The sequence below is a fragment of the Sporobolomyces koalae genome (genome assembly GCF_050403365.1).
Source record: "Sporobolomyces koalae JCM15063 DNA, S_koalae_JCM15063T_v1_ctg17, whole genome shotgun sequence".
In the NCBI taxonomy this organism is placed as follows: Eukaryota; Fungi; Basidiomycota; class Microbotryomycetes; order Sporidiobolales; family Sporidiobolaceae; genus Sporobolomyces; species Sporobolomyces koalae.
This window is the reverse complement of record NW_027481754.1, coordinates 234,043-254,586: the sequence shown is the minus strand read 5'-3', so window position 1 is coordinate 254,586 and position 20,544 is coordinate 234,043. Positions and strand designations below refer to the sequence as shown.

Below are 20,544 nucleotides of genomic sequence, written 5' to 3'. Positions count from 1 at the left end.
CGCACTTGAAATTCTAGCTATCCTTTTACGAGACCGGCATATTTTTGCGCAGGGGTTTGCGCTCAATGATCGATCATGACAACTATACAGAGTCTGTCAAGACGGGAACGGGAATCTCGTAAAAAAGCGTACCGACAGTGCGCGATCTGTCAGGTCCGAAACAGTGTCTGTCGTGGCAAGCAGTCTCTAGGCGAAGCGGAAATTGACAAAGGGGAAACATCACAATGTGGAAACAAGAAAAAAAAAAAGGAGACATCGGCAACGTTTATGAGCCGCTCAGGAAAAGGGCCGTAGCTTCTCTGGAGCGGTTGAGCATTCATCGACGTGGATTGCCAAGCACCTGTACGTGTTGCGCTGGCGAACCGCGAGAGGAGGGAGACCATGGACCAGGATAGCCTTGGTGTTGGTGCTATTCAAGCAACGAATCATTAGTGTAAGAGCAACTCGGATCATCGATCATTGCGGCGAAATGCACTGACTTGTGTGGGTCCACCATGCACCTGCGAAGAGGCCTCGGGATTTCCCTCATGAAGGGGTGGTTTCCACTCGACCAGGATTTCGAGGTCTGCGAGAGATGGCTATACGACAAGGTCATGTCAGTCATAGCTTGCTCCCCGCTGCCATGCAGGACTTGTTTGAGAATCAGCTGAAATAGCTCACGCTTTTCGCCCCGGCCACCCCGGGTTCGCCATTGCGATCCCACGTCCACGTCGCGAGCCACATATATAGGTAGGCCAGAATATGGAATTGGGAAGGGGGGGTGAGCTTGTCCCATAACTTATAAATCTGGGACCGGTTAATTCTGTACTTCCACGATCCGGCGGCCGAATTCTGAAATACGATAGCATTCAATAGCCTGGACCAACGAGTCTTTTGGGATGCCAGCTCCGTTCATCTTGAAAACTGAAGCCATTTCTGGGATTTGGGGCTTAACACGTCTTTCGGAGCGTCAGTCGGAACAGAAGCAATGGTGCGTGAAGAATTTGGTGCCTACCAGCAGCCTGAAAGCCTCCTTAGACGAGCTTCCTGATTTTACGCTGTTCCAGGTGTTCGACACCTGCTGCTGCAGCACAAGTTTGTCCTGTTTGTCTACCAAATTGGGCTCCCAGACGATCTCGAGCAGCACCACTCTGCATTTCACTTGACGCATGATATCAAGCAGCACCGCTCTGCTTTCCACTTGAAGCGCGTCGTCGTGTTCGTGTGCGAAAGCTGCGAGAACCTCGGCGAGCAATTGGTGCAGAGCAGGCCAAGCCTTGAGTGAATCTTTGTGGATTACTGCAGACAGTCGCAGAAACGTAGAAGCGAAACGAGGGCGCGGATCCTTGGGCAAGGATAAAAAAGACATGGCGTAAGCTATAAGCGAGGGTGCAATTGAGTTTGCCTGCTTACGAGGTTTGGGAGAGTAAGCCTCTTCAAGACGGTTTGTCCTGGTTCAGCTTGCGCAGTGCTCGGCGCCTGACCTGGGCGCCATTCAACAAATTCGGGAAGGGTCTTCAAGAATGTCTTGATCGTTCGATAAGCCGGGCACGAAGTCAATCATCCTCTCTTGGATTGAGAATCGTTCCAGGACTCACTCTGAACGACTCGTCACGTTCACGTTCGGTTTGACCGAGTCTCTTGGCTCTTGCTCCGTCTTGCACCAGCCACCCATAGAGCCGCGAGAGGATCGCGAATTGAGATGGGCTTGTGAGGTGAACCCAATATCGGTCAGGCATGAACATGCGAAAGATCTCACTCGTTTCCTTGGTAACGAGCTGTTGGTTGTCGAGAATATCGCAAATCGCGTGGTAACCAATGTCTCGCTCAGCGCCAGGAGGGTGCTGGTCAAGCACGTTCTCCAGAGTAGACTAGTGTTAGCGGAAGGTCAGTGCAAGTTTACCGCGGTGTCAGAGCTGTTTATCCTCACAAACAGGTGCCGCAGGTCCCTCTCTGTGAGGTTTCTCTCATCGAATTGCGAGACTAGATGTTTCAGATCGGTGTATATAGCCGTCTGCCCTTCTGAAGTGATGACGGATCCTTCCCACAGAGCTGTCAGCAGTAATCTGTACCAGTAAACGCGTAGCTGGAGTTCCGAATCTTGTCCGTCGCGGATCGCTGCGGCTTTGAGTCGATTGAGCTCCATTTCTATCGCTCCCAGTATATCTTCCACTGATAATTGGGAGTCGAGCTTGACATTGGTAGTCGTAGGTTCGATGCGAGATTGCTGTTCGAAGAGAAATCGAGCGTCGAAAGCAACAGGGCAAAGAGGACTTGCACTTGTACCATGAGGCAAAGGTGTGTGCCAAGGGGCGTACCCCGGACGCTGACACCCCTTGGCACAAACCTTTGCCTCGAGATAAATCGAGAGGCGGTCAAAACTCGCCGATCGGTCTGTGTCTTTCGAAGATCTGTGCTCGTTAGGTCTGTGTTTCGCGCGTCGCGACAGCTTGAACGACCCGACGAGTTCGGCAACATCGTCCGTTTCTCTCTCGGCGTCTCGACGTCTTGAGAATCGGCATGATCGGGGCTCGCGAGTGATGCCGCGTGGGCTGCTGTAGTATTATACGACAAGGTGGCGGACCAAGAGGACCAAAAGAAACGATGTGAAGAGAAGTTGGGGAACTGGTGATCGACAAAACGAGGGTGACCGGCGACGAGCGTAGGTTAGTGAAGCTCAGATCGATGCTCGACCGAGTAAGAGTCTCAAGTCGAGGAGTACCGTGAGAGTCATTGTGCGGGGATCACTGCGACGGTGATAGATCGTGGGCGCGCGGTACGATGTCGTCGAGCGATTGCGGCATGGCAGTACGGCCTCACTGCAGCGGGAATGGCAGGGTAACGCTCCGAATGGGACGACAAGTCATCCGTCGAGGGAAACAGGCTCGGAACCGCTCAGAGTCGTCCTCCGCGCCAATCGCAAGAGCCGAAGACGGCACAAGCAAGGGTCGATTAACGGGTCGGGTCGTGGTTGGCGAACGAGGCAGGCGAGAGGGGCTGGCGACACTTCTGGCGCGACCGTGTTCGCTGGTCTCACGCTGATCAACCGGAGCAATGATGAGACTTCATCTCTCTCATCGTTTCGCCGTTCAGCCGTCGCTCTTGCCGCCTCCTAGCTCGCGCTGAACTGTCTTTGCGCTTCGTATCTACACCCTTGCGGCTTTTGAACATCTCTGGTCTCTACTGCTCGCTCCGATCTCTCGTCCCGGCTGTCAGGCTGTCACGTCTCCCACGATCCCTTGCGATTGCTCTTGAGTCTTCGTCGCGAGAAGGGTAGACCGCTCGGGACGTGGTACCGCCTTGAAGCCTGAACATCTAGATCGCGCGAGTGTAGGAACAAGGTCCCGCAAAGCAAGCGATTCTGTGAGCGAAACGAAAGAACCGTCAGATGCAAAAGCTCATCGAGGCAGACAACGGAAATAGCGGAAATCAGGAGTACGATCCGGACATGGGGAAGACACCGTATTGAACCTGGGATCTAGGCGCAATCATCAAGACGATCTGCAGGTCATTGCGAGGAGGGTAGTAACTTGACGGCTTGCTATGACCATCGGTTACGCAATACCCCATGCTGCGACTGATGGCAACCCACCGAATGGACATGATCTATTGCATTGATTTGATGTTTCAAATCCTTGTTCCTATGCTTGACTGAGTGGGAATACCGAACTAACGGCCGTCGAGTCGAACTACAGTAATCGACTCTTGCCTCTTGCATATCGTATCGTGCAATCAGGTTATCACGCTTACGAGCCAAACAAGAGAGCCTGAAGATGGTGTTCTCGTATTGTGGCTTGTCGAGCTCTCACCCACTTCAACACTTCCGCACTGAAGGTTCTAGCTATCCTGTTTGCGAGACCGGCATACTTTTGCGCAGGGGTTTGCGCTCAATGATCGATCATGACACCTATACAGAGTCTGTCAAGACGGGAACGGGAATCTCGTAAAAAAGCGTACCGACAGTGCGCGATCTGGCAGGTCCGAAACAGTGTCTGTCATGGCAGGCGATTTGAAAGCGAAGCGGTCACAAACAAGGGGAAACAGCACAAAATGGAACGAAGGAAAAAATGGAGGACATCGGAATCGGATCATTGAGGAGAAGGGCCGGAGCTTCTCTAGATGTGGTCCGAAATTTTGCGCCGTCGACTACCATTGCCCGTGCGCACCGAGACATGTTGCGATCCGCGAGGGGAGGGAGACCATTCCTGACCAGGATAGCCTTGTTGGTGCTATTCAAGAAGCAGAATCATTAGTGCAAGGGCAACTCGGATCATTGCAGCGGAATGCACTTGCTTGTTCGGGTCCACCGTGCACTTGCGAAGAGGCCTGGAAATTTTCCTCGTGGACGGATGGTCTCCACTCGACCAGGATCTCGAGGTCTGTGACAGGTGGCTATACGAGAAAGGTGGTGTCAGTCATAGCTTGCTCCCCGCTGCCATGCAGAACTTGTTTGAGAATGAGCTGAGATAGCTCACGCTTCTCGCCCCGGCCAGCCCGGGTTGGCCATCAGGATCCCAGGTCCACGTAGCGAGCCACATATGCATGTAGGCTAAGATACAGAATTGGGATCGAGGCGTAAGCCCGTCCCAAGACTGATAAAACTTCGACTTGCAGATGCTTTTGTACCACGCGTTTTTCGCCTGCGAGTACACAGGTACGGCGAGATAGCCGTTGACAGCCATGCTCAGGCGGTTCTCTGGGATGCCGGCTCCGGTTGGTTTCAACATTGAAGCCATTACTCGGATCTGAGGCTGCACACGTCTTCCGAAGCGTCAGTCGGAACAGGATCGATGATGCATGTATATCTTGACACGTACCAGCAGCTTGAAAGCTTCGTCAAGGGGCATCCTTGCATCTACTGCGTAATCGGCGTTCAACACCTGCTGCTGCAGCACGAGTTTGTCCTGCCTGTCTACTGAATTGGTCTCCCAGATGATCTCGAGCAGCTTCGCTTTGCATTCCACTTGACGCGCCCAGTCGTCCCTGTGTGCAAAAGTTGCGAAAATCCATTCGAGCAATTGGAGGAAAACAGGCCACTCCCCGAGTCGATCTTTGTGGATTTCTACAGACAGTCGCAGAAGTGTAGAAACGAAACGAGGGCGAGGGTCCTGGGACAAGGATGAACAACAAATGGCATAAGCTATGAGCGAGGGTGTAGTTGAGTTTGCCTACTTACGAGGTCAGGGAGAGTGAGTTTCTGAAAGAAGGTTTCTCCTGCTTCAGATTGCGCAGTGGTTCGCGGGTCACCTGCGCGCCGTCTAGCGGAACGGGCAAGGTCCGCTGGCGGACCGCGAGAGGCAGGAAAACACGGATCAGGAAAGGCTTGATTTTGGTGCTATTCAAGGGACCGAATTCTCAATAGGGCCAACTTGGAGTGTCGCAGCGGAATGCACTGACGTTCTCGGGTCCACCATGCTCACGAGGAGAGGCATCGGGATTTTCCTCGGGGAGGGATGGTTTCCACTTGGCCAGAATCTCGAGGTCTCGGACAGGTGGCTATGCGACAAGATGGCATCAGTCAGAGCTCGCTTCCCGTGCTGCAAAGTAGAACGTGTTTGTGAATCAGCTGAACAGCTCACGCCTTTAATCCCCTCCCGCCCGCTTACGCGTCTGCCCGGGTTCTCAGAGTTTGTTCTCGCAAGCTGCTCGTCGGTCGTCGTCGCGAGCCACATATGTATGTAGGCCAAAATATGGAATTGGGAAGTAGGGGTGAGCTTGTTCCAATTCTCAAAGAAGTACGTCTGGGTTATTCTTATGCGCCACTTGCGTTTGGTCGGTCCACTTGCAGGTCTGTCAAGATAGCAGTCAATAGCCTGGACCAACGAGTCCTTTGGGATGCCAGCTCCGGTCATCTTGAAAACTGAAGCCATTTCTCGGATTTGGGGCTACATACGTCTTTCGAAGCGTCAGTCGGGACAGGAGCAATATGTGCAAAGAGTTTAGTGCGCACCAGCAGCTTGAAAGCTTCCAAAGCTTCCTCAGGGGCTCTTCCTGCGTGTAGTTTGTTCCTGGTATTCAAAACCTGCTGTTGCAGCGCGAGTTTGTCCTGCCAGTTTACCGAATCGGTCTTCCAGACGATCTCGAGCAGCATCGCTCTGCATTCCACTTGACGCACGATCTCGAGCAGCATCGCTCTGTAATCCACTTCACGCACGATTCTGAGCAGCATCGCTCTGTGATGCACTTGAAGCTCCTTATCGTGTTCGTGTGCGAAAGCCGCGTAAGCCCTGGCGAGCAGTTGAAGGAAAGCAGGCCAATCTCTGAGTTCACGCTCGCGAATTCCTACAGGCAGTCGCAGAGGCCAGGAACCGGGAAGAGGGCGTGGATCCTTCGACAAGGATGAAAATACAGTGGCGTAAGCTACGATACAGACTTAGTCGAATTTGCCTGCTCACGAGTTCTTTGAGATCGATAAGTGGCGGGAACAGCCGCGCATGAATTGGGCGCCATTCAACGTATTTGGGAAGGGTTTTCAAGAGCGTCTTGATCGTTCGATAAGCCAGGCAGCAAATCAATCATCGTCTCTTGAGGATTGAGGATCGTCCCGAGACTCACATTGAACGACTCGTCATGTTTGGTTTGACCAAGTTGCTTGGCTCTTTCTCCGTCTCCAACCAGCCACTCATAGAAACGCCCGAGGATTGCGACTTGAGACCGCATTGTGAGGTGGCACCAATACTGGTCAGGCATGAACATGTGAAAGATCTCACTCATTTCCTTGGTAACGAGACGTCGGTTGTTGAGAATAGCGCAAATCGCATAGTGACCGATGGCTCTTTCATCATCGTCAGGAGGGAGCATATCAAGCAAGTTCTTCAGGGTCGGCTACGGTAAATGGATCGTCAACGTAGGCTTATCGCGGTGTCTGAAGCTGTCGTGAACTCACCAACAGGTGCAGCAGGTGCTCTTTTGAGTGTACGTTCGGGTTGAATCCGTCCATAAAACGTTCCAGCTCGTCGTGTATAGCCTTCTTCCCTTCTGGAGTCATCACAGATTTCTCCCACAGAATTGGCAGCACCAAGTTGTACCAGCGGACGCGTCGCAGGAGTTCCGAATCTTGTCCATAACGAGTCGCTACTCCCTGGAGTCGATCGATCTGCGCTTGCATGTACGACCAGTCATCATCGGGAGCTGAGCTCGACATTGGTGTTCGTGGGCCCGATGCGAATCGAGCGTCGAAAGCAAAAGGACAAAGAGGATTCGCATCTTGAGGCATGGTTTGTGCCAAGGGGCGTCAGCGTTCGGTCGGGCTCATCGGACTAGATTTCTCCGAGAACAATCGACTCGGAGAGACAGGGTCCAAACTCGGCCGGTCGGCATGTGTCTTTCGAAGATCTGTGCTCCGTTCATGGGTCCAACCAGCCCGAAACTCGGCGACCGTTGATAGATCTGTGCTCCGCTCATCTCGGCAGCTTGAACGACCCGACGAGTCCGGCAACATCGTTCGTTTCTCTCTCGACGTCTTGAGAACTGGCATGATCGAGGCACGCGAGTGGTGACGCGTTGGCTGCTGTAGAATTACGACAAGGTGGAGGACAAAGAGAACCAAAAGAAACGACGTGAAGAGAAGTTGGGGAACTGATGAGCGACAAGACGAGGGTGACTGGTGACGAACGTAGGCTGGTGAAGCTCAGATCGATGCTCGACCGAGTAAGACTCTCAAGTCGAGGAGGACCTTGGCAATCATTGTTCGGGGATCAGTGCGACGGCAGTAGATCGTGACGCGCGGTGCGATGTGGTGGAGCGATTGTGACGAGGTCGTACGGCCTCACGGCAGCGGGAGGGGCAGGTAGCGTTCCGAGTGGGACAGCAAGTCATCCGTCGAGGGAGACAGGCTCGAAATCGAATCGTCCACCGCTCCGAGGGCCGAAGACGGCATAAGCGGGGATCGATCAACGAGTCAGGTCGTGATTGGCGAACGAGGCAGGCGAGATGAGATGGCGACACTTCTGGCGAGACCAGCTTCGAATGGTCTCACGCTGATCAACCGGAGCAATGATGAGACTTCATTTCTCTCATCGTCTCGCCGTTCAGCCGTCGCTCTTGCCGCCTCCTAGCTCGCGCTGAACTGTCTTTGCGCTTCGTATCTACACCCTTGCGGCTTTTGAACATCTCTGGTCTCTACTGCTCGCTCCGATCTCTCGTCCCGGCTGTCAGGCTGTCACGTCTCCCACGATCCCTTTCGATGCCTCTTGAGTCTTCGTCGCGAGAAGGGTAGACCGCTCGGGACGTGGTACCGCCTTGAAGCCTGAACATCTAGATCGCGCGAGTGTAGGAACAAGGTCCCGCAAAGCAAGCCATCCTGGGAGCGAAACGAACGAACCGTCAAATGCAAGAGCTCATCGAGGCAGACAACGGGAATAGCTGAAATCAGGTATATGAACCGGACGTGGGGAAGACAACGTATTGAACCTGGGATCTAGGCGCAACCATGAATATGATCTGCAGGTCATTGCGAGGAGGGCAGTAACTTGTCGGCTTGCTATGACCATCGGTTACGTAGTTCCCAATGCTGCGACTGATGGCAACCTACCGAATGGACATGATTTATTGGATTGTCGGACATTTGCGTTCCTTGGTCCTACGCTTGACTGAGTCGGAACATCGAATTCACGCGCGTCGAGTCGAACTACTGCAGTCGACTCTTTTCTTTTGTAGAACGTGTCGTACGATCAGGTTATCACACTGACGAGCTAAACAAGAGAGCATGAAGAAGGTGTTCTCGTATTGTGACTTGTCGAGCTCTTACCCACTTCAACACTTCCGCACTGGAGGTTCTAGCTATCCTCTTTGCGAGACCGGCATATTTTCGCGCAAAGGTTTGCGCTCAATGATCGATCATGACACCTATACAGAGTCTGTCAAGACGGGAACGGGAATCTCGTAAAAAAGCGTACCGACAGTGCGCGATCTGGCAGGTCCGAAACAGTGTCTGTCATGGCAGGCGATTTGAAAGCGAAGCGGTCACAAACAAGGGGGAAACACCACAAAATGGAACGAAGTAAAAAATGGAGGACATCGGAATCTCACCACTGAGGAGAGGGGTCGTAGCTTCTCTAGACGTGGGTGGAAGTTTTGCGCCGTCGACTACCATTGCCCGCAGAGCACCGAGGCGTTTTGCGATCCGCGAGAGGTGGGAGACCATTCCTGACCAGAATAGCCTTGTTGTTGGTGCTATTCAAGAAGCAAAATCAGCGGTGCAAGGGCAACTCGGATCAATGCAGCGGTGCACCCACTTGTTCGGGTCCACCATGCACCTGCGAAGAGGCCTGGGAATTTCCCTCGTGAACGGATGGTCTCCACTCGACCAGGATTTCGAAGTCGTGGAGAGGTGGCTATACGACAAGATGGTGTCAGACAGAGCTCACTCCCCTTGCTGTAATGCAGAACCAGTTTGTGAATCAGCTGAAATAGCTCACGCTTTTCTGCCCGCTCAGCCCGGGTTGGCCATTGTGATCGTAGGTCCACGTCGCAAGCCACATTTGTATGTAGGCCAAGATGTAGAACTGGGAGCGGGGTGCGAGGGTGTCCCATCTCTTGAAGAAGTCCGTCTCGCGGATCATTCTGCACCAGATGCTTTGCAGCTGCCTGGAGACAGGTACTACCTCGTAGCCCTCGATGGCCTCTTCCAGGCGGGCCTTTGGGATACCGGCTTCGGTCAATCTGAACATTGAAGCCATGACTTGCACTTGAGGCTACACACGTCTTCCGAAGGGTCAGTCAGAACAGGACAGATGATGCATGCAGAAATTGGTGCGTACCAGCAGCTTGAAAGCTTCCTCGAGGTTGTGCCTTTCTGCACGTACTGCATAAGCGGTGTTCAACACCTGCTGCTGCAGCACGAGTTTGTCCTGCTCGTCTACCGAATCGGTCTCCCAGATGATCTCGAGCAGCGACGCTTTGCATTCCACTTGACGCGCCCAGTCGTGTCTGTGTTTGAACATTGCGTAAACCCAGGCGAGCAATTTGAGGAAAGCAGGCCAGTCCCCGAGTCGACCTTCGTGAATTTCTACAGACAGTCGCAGAAGCGTAGAAGCGAAACGAGGGCGCGGATCCTTGGACAAAATGAGAAAGAAATGGCGTGAGCTATGAATCCAGGATGTAGTCGAGTTTGCCTTACGAGGTCTGTGAAGGAAAGTTTCTGAAAGAAAGTTCCTCCTGCTTCGGTTGCAGGAGGAGAGGCCTCAATATTTCCCTCATGGCCGGGGGTTTTCCATTCGGCCAGGAGCTTGAGGTCTGTGATAGGTGGCTATACGACAAGATGGTGTCAGTCAGAGCTCATTCCTCTCGCTGCAATACAGAACTTGTTGGTGGAAATAGCTCACGCTCTTGATCCCGTCCAGTCCGTCTGGGCGTTTGCCCGGATTTCCGGTGTTTTTTTTCGCAATCCGCTCATCGGTCCATGTCGCGAGCCACATGTGTATGTAAGCCAAGATATAGAACTGAGAACGGGGTGTGTGGCTGTTCCAAGTCTGAAAGAATTTCGAATTGCAAATCGCTTTGCGCCATCGTATTTGGGTCGTGTTGTTTGCAGGTCTGTCAAGATAGCAGTTGATAGCCTGGACCAACGAGTCCTTTGGGATGCCAGCTCCGGTTATCTTGAAAACTGAAGCCATTTCTGGGATTTGGGGCTATGCACGTCTTTCGAAGCGTCAGTCGGAACAGGAGCAATATGCACAAAGAAGCTGGCGGTGCTTACTAGAAGGGCGAGAGCTTCGTCAGGGGGCCTTCCTGCACGTACTGCGTGATTGGTGTTCAAGACCTTCTGCTGCAGTACGATTTTGTCCTGCCAGTCTACCGAATCGGTCTTCCAGACGATCTCAAGCAGCATCGCTCTGTGCCCCACTTGACGCGCCCTGTCGTGTTCGTGTGCGAAAGCTGCGAAAACCCTGGCGAGCAATTGTAGCAGAGCAGGCCATTTCCCGAGTCGATGTTCGTAGATTCCTACAGGCATGCGCACAGGCGCGGAACCAGAAAGAGGGCGTGGATCCTTGGTTAAAGATGATCAGGAAATGAAGTAAGCTATGAATCCAGGATGTAGTCGAGTTTGCCTTACGAGGTCTCTGAGAATATTAAGTGGCAGGAACAGCAGCGTTTTGCTCCATTCAACGTATTCGGTAAGGGTTTTCAAGAGTGCCTTGATCGTTCGATCAGCCGAGCACTGAGTCAATCATCCTCTCTTGGATTGAGGATCGTTTCAGGACTCACTCTGAACGACTCGTCACGTTTGGTTTGACCGAGTCGCTGGGCTATTTCTCCGTCTTCCACTAGCCACCCATAGACCCGCGAGAGGATTGCGAATTGGGATCGGCTTGTGAGGTGGACCCAATACCGGTCAGGCATGAACATGCGAAAGATCTCCTTCGTTTCCTTGGTAGCGAGCTGTTGGTTGTCGAGAATATCGCGAATCGCGTGGTACCCAATGCCTCGCCCAGCGTCAGGAGGGTGCGCGGCAATCACTTTCTCCAGGGTATCCTAGTGATGGTGGAAGGTCAGTGCAAGCTTGCCGTGGTGTCAAAGCTGTTTATCCTCACAAACAAGTGCTGCAGGTCCCCCTTTCTGAGGTCTCTTCTACCGATTCGCGAGACCAGATGTTTCAGATCTTTGTGTATAGCCGTCTGCCCTTCTGCACTGATCATGGGTCCCTCCCACAGAGCTGACAGCAACAATCTGTACCAGCAAACGTGTTGCAGGAGTTTCGAATCTTGTCCGTAGCGGTTCGCTGCGGCTGTGAGTAGCTCGAGCTCCCCTTCTATCGGCCATTGATAATTGGGAGTCGAGCTTGACATTGGTAATCGCAGGTCCGATGCGTGATAGCTATCCGAAGAGAAATCGAGTGTCGAAAGCAGAAGGACAAAGAGGATTCGCACCTTGAGGCATAGGTTTGTGTACCGAGGGGCGTCAGCGTTCGGGCTCCTCGGACTGGGTATCTTCAGGGGTAAAACGAGTGTCAGGGTCTAGAGCGACCGTGGAGATCCGTGCACGTTCGCCGATATTTGTCTCAAATTTGTGCTTCGGCCCCCTGGCCAACGAGAACCCAACTCGACAACCGTCGAAAGGTTTCTAACTCCGGTCCCTTTTGTAGGAGATAATCGATCTCAGAAATTCCGGAATAGAGAATGCTGTAGTGTTACGACAAGGTGAACGACAAAGTGATCCAAAAAAAACGACGTCAAGAAAAGCTGGGCGAAATGGTGGTAAGACGAGGGTGACGCGGTACCGAGCGCGAGTCGGTGATTCTCAGATCGATGCTCGACCGAGTAAGATTTTCAAGTCGAGGAGTACCTGTCGGAATCATCGTTCGAGGGTCAGTGCGTCTCTCGATGATTCTCTACAGGAGGGTTTGGTATCCATACGTGTCTTAGCGCTCTCGACCAAGTTTCGTCCGATCCGAATTGAAACTTGATTGAAACGTCTCCGATCTTGTCCTTGACAATTCTGATCAAACACAGTGAAAAATAAGTAGCTGAACAGAGCACAGAAGCATGGTACTTCATAAAAGGAGAACTGACTTGTGCGGTACTCGAACACTTCGATCTCGTTCGCTGACCCATTCGATCAACTGTCTGAGACAATCCAGGAACGCGACCATGGCGAAATCGAACCTTCGGTTCTGCAACACCCTCGAGATGGACAAATCTGATGATCCATACCTATCAGGAACAATACAGTGAGCGCGTCGTCCGGATTTCGAGAGCCCTAATCTCCAATACTGTGCTTACAGTTCATAAGATTCACCTTCCCCTCTCCCATTTGCTCCTTCCTCGATCTTGACAATCCTCGAGAAACTGCCTTTGCACACGAGCTTCCACCCGACGAACCCGCGCATGCCAAATTTGAGACTGATCGTTTGGAGCAACAAGAGTGTGTGACCCAGAGCCGCGTTGATCTCGGACCATTCGACGGGCGGGGAGATTGATGCGAGTCTTCCGAGTCGAAGAGAATTGATCGTGCCCAGCGTCGACTCTTGTCCGATGCAGAACGTATCATCTACTCTCGAAGGAAGGAGTCAGTAACGGTCGTTACCGGGATCGGTAAAGATTGGGTTCCGTACTGTACACGTTTGTCCGTTGCAGCTTGTCGAGTTCTTTCTGCGAGTTGTTCACGCGCGTGATCAAGCTGTTTTGACGGTCTTTGAGCGTATCCCGTTCGAGGATGTACTTGGAGTGTTGGGTCCAAAATCTGATTAGAACAGCCAAGACCATCAGTCCTTGCGAGCTTGGCTTCAGCGGTTCCTGACACTTACTCGGCTTCCTCCTTTGCGAGTTGTTCCTCTTCCAATTTGAGGGCTTCTAGTTCGGCTTCGAGCCCCTCTTTCGTGCTCTCGACCGACTTGAGCTCCACGACTGCGGCTTGTTCCGCTTTCTTGAGCTAAACAGGCCAATACCCCCGCAGCATGATCATGAGTTCAGATTCTGGGAAAAAGCGCAATTTGCGAATGTTTTCTTACCTTGGCAATGTCGCGTTCGAGTCCTTCGCGGGTCAACTCGGTGCCATCCTGGTGAGCGTCGTGACGTTTCTTGACCACGTCCTTCTCGAACGCGATCAACCGGTCACGTTCTCGTTTCGCATGGTCTAGCTCTGCCTGCATGAGGACGACGAGCGTGTCTGCACATTCGGTGCACACCGGATGGTCGATCGCGGACGATGATGACAAGAGGGAAGACAGGTGCGCGAGTTGCGTCAAACGCGAGTTGAGCGACGTTGGTCCGGGCACTGCTGCTACGGAGGTCGGTACAGACGCAGCCGAAGGGAGCTGGGGCAAGCCCGCGGATACCGCGGATGGAGGACGAAAGACTGAATCGGTAAGCACGACGAAAGATTCGGCTGGACCGAGGTGATGATGCTGCGGTCTCGGAGTCGGTTGAGCAGGTACGACGAGTCTCTGCACGGTTGTAGACCGTGGGTGCGCAGACGAGTGCGGAGGGCCATTACGATGTGGTGAAGCGATTGCGGCTTGATAGTACGGCCTCACCGCGGCGGGGACAGCCGGATAACGTTCCGAGTGGGACAGTAGGTCATAAGTCGAGGGAGACAGGCTCGAGACCGAATCATCTACCGCGCCAAGGGCCGAAGACGGCGCATGCGGGGGTCGATCAACGGTCGGGTCGTAGTTGGCGAACGAGGCAGGCGAGATGGGCTGGCGACACTTTTGGCACGAAACCATGCTCGGACTGGTTCCTCGCGGATCAACCGGAGCAGTGATGAGCGAGAGTGAGAGCTGATCTCCCCGACTGAGATGTCCCGACTCGTCCGCTCGCGTGCATCCTCGCTCGACACGACTTCTCCCCCGGACCTCTTCGCTGACGGCAACCGGGACGATGGACCTGTCTCTTCCGCCAATACCGATCGCGCCCACGTCGACAGCCCCGACGACGAACGGCACGACTTCAGCGCCTTCAGCTGTACCGGCTACCGCGCAGCCACCGCTTTCAAGCAAACCTTCGGTTCACGAGCGAGAATTGCCCACCGTAGCAACCGACTTGATCCCGCTGTCATACCTGATCGATCGCCTCGTGACCCAGTCGTTCTCGGACTTGTCAACCTTGCTCGAGACCTTGCCGTCTCACTCGGATCAACAACGCAAGCAGCTCCTCGTCGACTATGTCCTGCACACGCGTCGCCAGTTTCTCAAACTCCTCGTCCTGACCCGCTGGTCGGCCGAGAGTGATCGGATCCGCAAGTCGATGAACATCATTGGTTTCCTCGCCGACCAGAACCACCAACTGGACGAGACCATCCATGGGCTTTCACACACTGTTGAAGGCCTCCGCAATGCGCGCGTCCGGAACTATGACCTCGAAACAAGTCTGCAAGTCTTGCAGCAGGGAACGTACCCGGCGCTGCCCTCGGCGATTCGAGAAGCGTTCATGGCGCAGGAGAGCCTCGCAGATGATCAGGTGATCGAAACGATGCGAGAGTGCGAACAGGTCATGCGGTGGCGCCTCCGTATGGGCATGGACCGATTACCAAAACTCATGACGGAAAACTACACAATCGGTACATTCGTTTGCGCCTTGAACCTGTACGGAATCGGCAGCGCACTGACTTGACCGTCTTTCGATATCGGTTAGCGGACGGTCGAGTTACGTTCACGATAGATCGATCGTGGGAGGCGAGCTTTGTGTATTCGGGAACCGAAACCTCCGATGGCGAGCCTCGAGAAGCTACTACCGGCTCTGCGGACGACGAGGAAGAGCTCGAACGAAAGCTTGCAGCGCAAGACCAGTCCGAGTGGTACTTGCTCGGAATCAAGTTCCTGTTCAAAGTCAAAGATCAGAACGGACGGGGTACGATCCCTCTTCCTGTTGGTGGTTCCCGCGTGCAACAATGCAACTCACCAGAATCAAACACGACAGATTGGAACCCGACCCCGACTGGACCGCTCAAGCAACATCTGATAGACCTTGGAAACGCTCAACTCGCGCGTCGACCTTTCCTGCCCGCCCCTCCACCACCGCCTCCACCTCCAAACCCTTCGCAACAACCTTTCGAGGGTAAAGATCCAACAGCAGACTTGGAAGCGAAGCATGAAGAGTCGGTGCAGACATACAAGACCGACCTTGCCTCGGCACGGGCGAAACGCAAGCGCGACCAACCCCTCGAACGGGCGTACACGTTTCTGCAACGGTTGGCGCTCAGTTACCGGTTGGAATCAATCTACAGTCAGGCCGTGAGCCTGATCCAGAGTGATTGGAACGGCTGTGGGTTGAGCGTCGAGATGAATGGAGAGCGAGATCAAGTCAAGGTCCGGTATTGGAAGTGAGTCGTTCGATCAACTGTCGCATCGTTTCAAGTCGACTGATGATCTATATTGACGTGAATCGAAACAGTGATACCGAAGAATCAAAACCGAAACCGAGCGCGAACCAAAAGAAACCCACAACAAATACACCATTGACAGGTCCTGGAGGAACCCTCATCTTCTCCCTGAATCCGATACCAGCTGCGCCTTCTCCAGTACATCCAGCACGTCCATCAGTCCCGGATTTCTCGGGTTCGACAGACCATGTCGACGATCGACGCAAGAAGGCTCTCGACCATCTTTTGTCTTCCCTCACCCGGAACCCCACGACAACCTCCGATGTATCCTTGAACGGCGTCGACTCAACAGCAAGAGTACCTGACGCGACAATACCCGAGAAAGAACCCCCTCCAACCTGCCTCTACATTAGTCACCTCTCACCGGAAGGAGTCGAAAGATCAGAACCCGAACCAAAGTTGACCCAGGATGAGACTCTCGAAAACATGTTGAAGATGGTCACATACCGGTACTCGAGGAGTACTGTGGGATCGATTGCACGAGAACTCGAGCAGGCTGGATTCGAAGGAATCAAAGTGATGCGAACGGGACGGGCGCGAGGTGCGAGTATGATGCAGCTTGACGAAGATGTCAACGATCAGGGAGAAGACGAGGATCGAGCTAGAGATTCCGAGGAGGAGCACGTCTTTGTGCCACTCGTGGGACCTCATGCGATCTCGTTACACATTGATCACAAATCGGGAAAATTCGAGATTCGCGCTTGCACGAATTCGGAAGATGTCGCCGCCGAAGAAAACACCGCTGAGCAGCTTGGGAAAGGATTGGGAACTGGGGAGAGTGGGAATCGGGAAGGGAGATTGAGGAGCGCGAGCGAGAGAATCAACTCGTCGAGGTTCTCGGGCGAAGGGAACGGACATGCTTGGCTCAAGAGTGTTCCCGAAGTGATTGCCAAGATTAGAGCGACTGTAGGCGTTTTCTCTTCTCGAAGTCCTCCATTCTGTTGTCTTCGCTGACCTTTTTTTTTTTTTCATGCCCTTCGGTTCAGACGATACTGGACGAGATTTCTATCTTGCTCACTCTCTTGTCTCTTCCGTCTTTGCGGAGATTGCCGCTCCTGCCTCGCGAACTATCAAAGTTCGGACCTCTACCTTATCTCACAGTCGGGCGTCCTACGTTCTTGTTTGTTCCTCTCAATGCACACACGAAGCAGCAGGGCCTCGAAGGGTTTTACCTGAGCATTGTTTTGATCGGGGAAGGGATCCGAATGGGGTTGGTCGGCACAAAGGATTGTAGGGATGAAGGAACCGGCAACACCTGGGTCGAAATCACCGAAGTCGGGTGGATCTATCAGGGGAACGAGGCAGGGAAGGACAGGGTGGGATCGGAGGACGAACGTGGAAGCGATTTCGGATCGTGGGTTACGGCCGACGTGTTGAGAAAAGTTTGGACCTACTGCGTGTTGAGTTTCCATTCCGTTCTTCTCCCTGCGAAACCCGGTTCCGCAAGTTTCCTGACGTCGTCTTTGCGCAGTCACCGTATTTTGGTGTATCGGCTAGAACAACAACTTTTTTCTCGCCAAATCTCGTACCGTTGTTCTGTTTCTTCACCAACCGTCACCGCGCCTGCTATCAGATCCACGCGACTGTCGCTCGATGTGGATCCTCCACCATACTTGATCGTCGATACTCACAATCTTGTGCGGTTCTCGAGTGTCGTTTCGTGGAAGGACAAAGCGCATCAAGGAGAACTCGTTCTCAGAAATGCGGCGCTACGGTGCGAGTGGGACGAAGAAACCAACGTGATACGAGTGAGTTCAGTCTGCGTGCCTTTGGGAGTATCCAGGGTGTTGCGGAACTGCATACTGATTTGACTGTTTTCCCTGGGTCGCTAGACGATCCTGCACGTGCGGTTCAACCCTCTTCTCCCTTCAGCTTGCCTCCCTGCACCTTTCTCGACCCTAGTTCGATCGAAATCTTCGACTCCTGCTGCCAAGCGAGACATTGGGTTGCCTGAAAACATTTTCTACAACCCCGCGACGAGAAGCGTGGTCCTCTTGACCGAGAATGATTTGTTGAGTTCGATTGAGCGCTTGCTCAGGTGAGTTGTCTACTGTCTCTCTGTTTCCCGTCGAAGCTGCGCACTGTATGAGAATCAGAGACTGATATCGTATTGTTTTCGGCAGGGCTTATGCTGGAATGGTGCAAGAGCTGGTTGAAGGATTCGAGCGGCATCGGACAGAGTCAGGAAAAAGGATCCTAGATCAGACTGCGCAATAACACCCCCGCGCGCATTCTGCTTGAACGATTCTCGGTCGTGAGCTACGAGAGGTCTGAAACCGATTGATTTTTCTATGGATGTTTCGCGTCTCGGACCGTCACTGCGATGGTCTCGCAACTACCACACTCACCTCGTAGGATGTACGATTGAGTTGTACGAGATTAGCGAAATCGTAATTAGTGACAGTCGCGAGAGACGTGTCAATTTAGGCGCACTCTCCTCGTGTGCTTCCACCGACTTCTCCGCCTCGCGTTCCGCCCCGACTCAGCTACCGAGTAGCTCGACTGTCTCGTTCGAGGTTTCGGTCCCGTCCAGAGTGTTCCGAACGTCGCGTTTCCAAGCGAATCCCTTCGCTTCTCCTTTCCTCCACATCAATCGAGTCTCCCCCTTTTTCCTCTTTCTCGCTCGACGATAGTAGTGCCGAGCAGCCGCAAGTTTCAAGTGATTGTCCAACAAGATGTCGTTCCGTGCGCTTGACTTGGTCAAGCCATTCCTGTCGATCCTGCCAGAGGTTTCGGCACCGGATCGCAAGGTCAGTCATCCAGTCTCAGTGTCCCAGTCTAGACCCTTGAGCTGACCTCGCCACTGTGTCTCGTTCCAGATCCCGTTCAACACAAAGGCGAGTTTGTCTTTAAAGCGTAGCCCCCGGGCATAACCCTCGACCCTTACCCCTCCGAGGTGTACAACCCGCGCTAACCCCCTCGGCGGATTTGTCAAACAGGTTGGATGGACGGCAATCACTCTCCTCATCTTCTTGGTGTGCTCTCAAATCCCACTGTACGGTATCGTTTCGTCAGACTCGTCGGGTGAGTCGAATTTCGTCACCCCCTTTCTTGCGCCTCCCAAGCACCAGGCAGGTACTGATGAATCAAGCATGGTAGATCCTCTGTACTGGATGCGAGTAATCCTCGCCTCGAACCGGGGTACCCTCATGGAATTGGGAATCACTCCGATCATCACTTCGGGCATGATCATCCAGCTCCTTCAGGGTGCGGGCTTGATCGACGTCGACTTCTCGCTCAAGGAGGACCGAGCACTATTTGGCGGTGCACAAAAACGTGAGGCTCGAACTTCTCCCGTTTTGCAACGTTTTGCGAGCAACAATCTAGACAGAAATCGCTCACCGTGTGGGGTTTCTTAACAGTGCTCGCTCTCCTCATCGCGTTCGGTCAAGCGACCGTGTACGTCCTGACGGGACTGTACGGTGAACCTTCCAGCCTCGGAGCTGGTGTCTGTCTCCTCCTCATCCTGCAACTCATCGTCGCCGCTTTGATCGTGATCCTCCTCGACGAACTCCTTCAAAAAGGGTACGGACTCGGCTCAGGTATCAACCTGTTCATCGCGACCAACATTTGCGAATCGATCATGTGGAAAGCGTTCTCGCCGACGACGGTCAACACGGGACGTGGACCCGAGTTTGAAGGCGCCCTCATCGCGCTGTTCCACCTGCTGTTCACGTGGAACGACAAGAGTCGTGCACTCAAGGAGGCGTTCTACCGCGAACGACTCCCGAACGTGATGAACCTTGTCGCGACCGTTGCCGTGTTTGCGCTTGTCATTTACCTGCAAGGATTCCGCATCGAAATCCCCGTCAAGAGCAACCGGTTCCGAGGTCAGCGTGGAACCTACCCTGTCAAGCTCTTCTACACTTCGAACATGCCGTGAGTCCCGCGTTCTCGCGTTGTTTCACCTCGACTCGTTTCCCAGACTGAATTTGCTTCTGTTGGCCGTATTGCTAGGATCATGCTCGAGTCTGCCCTTACTTCGAATGTCTTTATCGTTTCTCAAATGCTGTTCAACCGGTTCCCCGAAAACTTCTTTGTCCGCATGATCGGTACTTGGGGGGTTAGCTCGTTTCATCACTGACTGAATACGGGAAACGAGGAGACTGACTTGTTGATTGTATCCATTAGCCTATGGCCGACTCTACTCAACTCGTCGCACAATCGGGGATGGCGTATTACATGTCGCCACCGCACACCTTGCGCGAAGTCGTTGCGGACCCGATTCACACGGCCATCTACATCACTTTCATGCTCTCGGCCTGCGCTTTGTTCTCCAAGACGTGGATCGAGATTTCGGGTTCGGGACCTCGAGACGTTGCTCGTCAACTCAAGGATCAACAAATGGTCATTGCTGGACACCGCGAAGGATCGATGTACAAGGAACTCAAACGCGTGATCCCGACTGCAGCGATCTTTGGAGGTGCTGTCATTGGACTCTTGTCTGTTGCGGCCGATCTCGTCGGCGCTCTCGGTTCCGGAACGGGTCAGTCTCCTTTTTCGAGCGACAAACTTTTTCTTTTGCCAGTTTTGTGCGGCTGTACTAAACTTCTTTGTGACAACTAGGAATCTTGCTCTGCGTCACGATCATCTTCTCATACTTTGAGACGGCGCTCAAGGAGACAACTCCTGGATTGGCAGACACGTTTGGAGATCTTCTCTAAACCGGAACGTCCTGCTCAAGGTGGTTCGACATCAGAGAAGCGAGAGCACGACTTGAAGCACCTTCCACACAGGAATCGA

The 20,544-nt window shown here is 53.3% G+C and overlaps 5 protein-coding genes across 5 annotated transcripts; 2 read left to right on the top strand and 3 right to left on the bottom strand.

Annotated features, from left to right (window-relative positions):
- Positions 1–5,334: 5,334 nt before the first annotated feature.
- JCM15063_001044 (uncharacterized protein) lies at positions 5,335–7,123 on the bottom strand (the record flags this gene model as incomplete). The annotated part of the gene is made up of 2 exons (XM_076678845.1): positions 5,335–5,475; positions 6,866–7,123. 2 exons carry the CDS (start codon positions 7,121–7,123, stop codon positions 5,335–5,337), a joined length of 399 nt encoding a protein of 132 aa, XP_076534083.1.
- Positions 7,124–9,066: 1,943 nt separating this feature from the next.
- JCM15063_001043 (uncharacterized protein) lies at positions 9,067–9,923 on the bottom strand (the record flags this gene model as incomplete). Its single annotated transcript, XM_076678844.1, has 4 exons — positions 9,067–9,153; positions 9,216–9,314; positions 9,399–9,674; positions 9,741–9,923. The coding sequence occupies 4 exons, from the start codon at positions 9,921–9,923 to the stop codon at positions 9,067–9,069; spliced, it is 645 nt and encodes a 214-aa protein (XP_076534082.1).
- Positions 9,924–12,219: 2,296 nt separating this feature from the next.
- VPS30 (beclin 1) lies at positions 12,220–14,146 on the bottom strand (the record flags this gene model as incomplete). Its single annotated transcript, XM_076678843.1, has 7 exons — positions 12,220–12,264; positions 12,336–12,417; positions 12,492–12,632; positions 12,702–12,969; positions 13,034–13,161; positions 13,226–13,350; positions 13,430–14,146. The coding sequence occupies 7 exons, from the start codon at positions 14,144–14,146 to the stop codon at positions 12,220–12,222; spliced, it is 1,506 nt and encodes a 501-aa protein (XP_076534081.1).
- Positions 14,147–14,300: 154 nt separating this feature from the next.
- On the top strand, positions 14,301–18,018 carry RGR1 (Rgr1p; the record flags this gene model as incomplete). The annotated part of the gene is made up of 8 exons (XM_076678842.1): positions 14,301–14,979; positions 15,054–15,269; positions 15,339–15,741; positions 15,813–16,707; positions 16,788–17,200; positions 17,273–17,549; positions 17,634–17,839; positions 17,925–18,018. 8 exons carry the CDS (start codon positions 14,301–14,303, stop codon positions 18,016–18,018), a joined length of 3,183 nt encoding a protein of 1,060 aa, XP_076534080.1.
- A 458-nt stretch (positions 18,019–18,476) lies between these two features.
- Positions 18,477–20,465, top strand: SEC61 (translocon subunit SEC61; the record flags this gene model as incomplete). Its single annotated transcript, XM_076678841.1, has 8 exons — positions 18,477–18,551; positions 18,621–18,638; positions 18,741–18,825; positions 18,901–19,077; positions 19,164–19,680; positions 19,759–19,864; positions 19,933–20,287; positions 20,368–20,465. 8 exons carry the CDS (start codon positions 18,477–18,479, stop codon positions 20,463–20,465), a joined length of 1,431 nt encoding a protein of 476 aa, XP_076534079.1.
- Positions 20,466–20,544: the final 79 nt, after the last annotated feature.